The sequence below is a fragment of the Aplysia californica genome, unplaced genomic scaffold, assembly GCF_000002075.1.
Source record: "Aplysia californica isolate F4 #8 unplaced genomic scaffold, AplCal3.0 scaffold02032, whole genome shotgun sequence".
Lineage (NCBI taxonomy): Eukaryota > Metazoa > Mollusca > Gastropoda > Aplysiida > Aplysiidae > Aplysia > Aplysia californica.
The window spans coordinates 10,250-15,210 of record NW_004799302.1 but is presented as its reverse complement, the minus strand read 5'-3'; the positions used below and the strand labels follow the sequence as shown (position 1 = coordinate 15,210).

Below are 4,961 nucleotides of genomic sequence, written 5' to 3'. Positions count from 1 at the left end.
GGGGGGAATAGCTGCATTTAGGAAAAAGTACAGTTGCTATATCTTGGAATTTCCAACTCCCCATCTTTTTAAGGAAGTGCACTACAGCTGACCAATTTTCAACCCATCTTCTTGTTCCTAATACCAGCATGTCTTGTTTGCTCTAGCTTGTAGTATGTATTATGAGTTGGGTTTTTTTTTTCTTATGTTCAAAGCATCTCTTTCCTCTTAAATAAAGAGATATTGCTCATCAATTTAAAAAGTGTTTCTTCAACTTATTCTGCAATTCCTCTTTGAATTTTAAATGCTTAGACATTGCAAGGCTGTGTTATAAAATAATACTATCAGAATCCAGCTGACATAGATGTAAAACTTACTTTCCCCGTAATTTTGCTTTCAATTTTATTATAACTATACTGTTATGCATTTTTTTTTTTTAAATAAACCCTAGGAAAAGAAAAGTCTAAGCGGCTACATAAATTAAAAGAGTTGAGTTATGATCACTTTTCCTTTGCATGAGTTGGACTGTATATACAAGTATCAACTAACTTTTGAACAATGTTGACATGTTGAAAAATATGTTATATTTTTTCCTCGACGTTTTGCAGAAAATCGGCGAGACATGGGTGACCAATCTGTCTGAACTCAGGAAACTCACACCGGCTTCTAAGGAAGAGGCTTTCCTGCGCAACATCATGAAGGTCAAACAGGTGAGTGAGTAGCCAGGAGTGTGACCTATGAACAGGTACACAAGCACAGTTGTGCACTCACTTGTGTGTCCACAAACATACACACACACTCAAATTCTTGTATCCAAACACAAGGACAAATGTAAGTGATGCTCATATCCATACTCTGTCCCACATTTTCATGCTGATGCACATTTGCTCCCTCTCTCTCTCTGTCTCTGTCTCTGTCTGTTTCTCTCAATCTCTCTCTCTCTCTCTCTCTCTCTCTCTCTCTCTCTCTCTCTCTCTTTCTCCCTCTCTCTCTCTCTCTCTATCTCTATCTCTCTTCCTCTCCCCCACTCTCTCTTCCTCTCCCCCTCTCTCTCTTCCTCTCCCCCTCTCTCTCTTTCTCTCCCCCCCCCCCATCTTCTCTTTCTCTCTCTCCCTCCCCCTCTCTCTCTCTCACACACACACACACACCCTGCCCGCAGACAAAATTGCACGTTTTCAACTCGAAAAAAACACATGGTCGTGCCCAAGTCTCGCCCAGGCGCGAGATAGGGCAATTGAAACATCTTGGTAGGCGTATACATTTTTGTCACATATATACTATATATCCCAATGCACGGTTGCGTAATTGAGAGTTTGTCGTTTTCCCTTACACTGGCCAGCTCTGAGCCTGAGCTCAGTGTAAGGGAAAACAACGAATGGTCGATCAGTCAAGGATCACTGCTTCGTTTTCCTTCATCTCATGGGATGGAATGCTTGAAGCAGGCCAAAATATTAAATATGTACAGTCGTCACTGACTAAAACTGGCTTAATTTTAAACCAACAGTGGACGCTTCATCTAAACGAAGCTTGAGTGCCGTGAACGTAGCCTTAACAGCGTCAGCAAACTGCATTCAGGGCGCCGTGAACGTAGCCACTGTGTAATATTATATTACTAAACAACCTTCTCATTCATGTATACCTGTAAAGCGAGTCATCAATATCCATTTGCTCTGTTGCCATCTCGGAAATCTCTGTTTAGCAGTGAACTGTTGTCAGGATTTAGTCACAGTTCCAGAACCCGATGCAGCACCTCTGCTGGGACAAAAAAGGTTGTAATGTAGTTCAAAATAATGTATTGTAGATCTAGATCTATGTTAAGATGGGTGAATACAGAGCAGAATTTCCACATTATACTGCCTTTGACATCAAGTCAGTCTATCATTTTTATTTATGGAGGTATCTGCTTTTCAGCAATAGGGCCTACACAGAAGCCTGTGCAAAGACTTTCGATCTACAGTCTACAGCAGTGGGATCTGAGGAGTAACTCACTAGGCTCAAAGATCTAGATCTACCTACAACTACAAGTTACAGGACTGTCATCATGTTGTCTACTCAATTACAAACAAGTCAAGGGTAGAGGCTACATATATATGCTCTTTCTCCTCACCCTACTGTGGTGGTCTTGTACTATAGCATAGGTATGTTGTGGCAGTGTGAATAAACTTACCTTAGACTCAAGACTGCTTTTTCCCTTAAACAACTAGATCTAGATCTAGATCTAGGTTACATTCAACACACACAATCTTTGTCTTCACTACAGTTAGTAACTGCAATGTACAGTAACTGAGTTACAGACAGTAGTAGTAGGTAGGCTATACTATAAACTATACACAGAACTTTAATAAAGTAGCCTAACCTAAATATGGCACTAGATTCTAGATCTAGATCTAGATCTAGTAAAGGTCTATCTACGTCTCGTTTGATCGAACTAGCAAAAGCCTAACTAGACTGACAAAAGTCTAAGTTATAGATCAGATCCATTCTGCAATATTAGTAATGTGAGATAAAAATTTACTCAGCAGAAGTAAGGCACTGTGTAAGGTCTATGAACAGACCCTGCGTCATGATTATCGAAAATATATCCTTTTGTCAACTTCAACAATAACTGTTCACAATTTGGATATTTAGTTCAGGTTACACTCCAGTTTCAGAAAAAAGGAGTGGGCGAGATTAATTGGGTAGTTTAACAGTGGCCAATTAATATTGAATATGATCAAAACTGATAAAATTCAGATTGATTTCTAAAGGCTGATGGCTCTCAGGACTTCGGTTGTTTACCTTGTCGCCCGTTTCCGTGTTTTACCGATGCTTTCTCCGGAAAGAAGCCAAAATGCATATGTTATCTGAAAATTCATTGGCTATTACCAACGCCGGCATTTCTCATCGACCAATCAGGAAAAGTGGTTCACAGTACTATGCTCTGCTTTGAGATTTCGGCATTTCCTAGCAGACATCCCTTGATCATTCGTGCTTTTAGTGAGAAAGCTTTGGTTTGGATAGGTGATCACCTCAGGCAGAATGGATTCTGATGATCAAGGATTTCCTTCTCCTGGTGCAGCCTTGCTCCTTATTATTGGTGAACCATTTTCGGATGACCACAAGTCTCTCATTCTCGAGGAAATCACAAAAGGTTTGGCTTAGACTGAGAATCTAGATTTCTAGAGAGTTAAGTTTTAGGCTGCAGCGGCTCATGTTTGATTTTGTTGTCCGAATGTAGGCCTAACATTGCAGGGTAACTCGTACCGGTAGCCTGCTCTTTATTTTTTAGTTTTTGTGCAGGTCTGCGGCAAGAGTACAAGTAGGTCTAGGTAGGCCTACTTGGAAAACTGGGTGAAACCGGTGAGATATTTAATTTAGTCAAGAACTCTGCTTAAGGCTAAGCAGGACTCAAGGTTGTTAATCACAGTACAGTAGAATCTATATAATCTATCTATCTATAGATTCTAGATCTACATCTTCTAGATCTAGATCTCTGTCTCTGTGTGCCAGTCTGTCTGTCTGTCTGTCTCTCTACTCTATGATATAATGCCTTTCTCTGTCTCTCTTAAGCTCTCTATCTCTCTTCCTCCTTCCCTCCCTCTCTCTCCTTCTCTCTCCGCATGAAAATTTGTGAAAACTTCCTAATAAATAGTCCTTTTCTTTAAATTACCGTAGTAGTGAAAATAAATGCAAATTTATATGAGCTGTTGGAGTCTAACAATCTAATAGACCTATTGAAAGAATTCCGTACAGGGGTGAGGAGGGGGGTGGGGAGAGATGGGGTACTTAATCTAGACTAAGAATAGCAATTTGTTATGTCTGCATGTGTCGTTGATATTTTTCCTTTTAAATTATCTTGTCCTTTTCTTTCTTCTCTGTATGCCATGGGGTGGGCACTCCTGTACAATTGCGGTCCCCAGGTCTAGATCTAGAACTAAATCACACAAGCAGACTACTGGATATATCGATTCTGATTTTTTAAAATATTCGGTATTGATGTTTTATCAGTAGACCTAGAATCTAGAATCTAGATCTAAATCTAGCCTACAAAATGAGCAGTAAAATTTCACTTTTATTTAACAAGGCAAGGGGGGTTTCAGGGGGCATGCCCCCCCTGAATTTTACAATAATTTGATGTTTTGCAATTAGGTTTGATTGACTATCTCTCCTCACGCCTATCGGCACGCGCATCAAAAAGTAATCGTTTAGAACCAGAAGTAATCGTTGGTGGGGTCAAAACGAGTATCCCTAAACAGGACCACAATTGTACAGGAGTGCCATGGGAGTTGTAAGATGCCCCTTTCTTTTGATTACTATTTCATTTAATCATATGTTGTCAGAGACCTTATTTTGTCTCTGCGTTTATTAGAGAATGCTGAAGTTAGAAAACATATCATGTGTATGTGTGACAATTAACCATATCTGTACGACCTGGGATCATTTTGTACCCCCGGAGTTGTATTCTTCACATTAAGAATACTTCTAGATCTTTCTAATACGAAGATCTAGAGATACTATTACTATTTGAAACTTTCAGTATTTCTCAAAAAATCATTTTGACAGACTGCTATGCAAAGCGTAGGGATCAGATTAACAAGTAAATTTCCTCTTTGGAAAGTGGTGGCACAGTTCCCCACGTTGTATGGATACGATAATAAACACGATGTACGGATAGGGTTAAGCTGAAGAGAGAAAAAAAGAGTTACGGTGGCCAGTAGTTTTAGATTAAATGCAACCAGTAAATTCTGCTTGTTTAGTATTCATAAAAAAATATAATAAGGCCGGCTCTATTTCTCCGAATGCTCGGGAAAATAAACTTGAACTCTATTTCTCCCAACGGTTTCCGTTCTCCAGATTTTTTGTTATTTGTGAATGGAGTGGCCCGTGTGTGTGTGTGTGCGCGTGTGTGTGTGTGGGCGTGGTGTGTGTGTTTGTGTGTCTGTGAGTGAGTGTGCGTGTGTGTGTGTGTGTGTGTATGAGTGTGCGTGTATATGTGTGTGTGT

At 39.9% G+C, this 4,961-nt stretch overlaps 1 protein-coding gene across 1 annotated transcript in view; it reads left to right on the top strand.

The window, feature by feature from the left end:
* Positions 1-4,961, top strand: part of LOC101854622 (glycogen phosphorylase, brain form) — a gene marked incomplete at its 5' end in the record, with an annotated part of 21,216 nt that overhangs the window by 7,363 nt on the left and 8,892 nt on the right. The window contains 1 exon segment of the mRNA XM_013091075.1: positions 588-689. Coding sequence (XP_012946529.1) covers positions 588-689 — 102 coding nt within the window.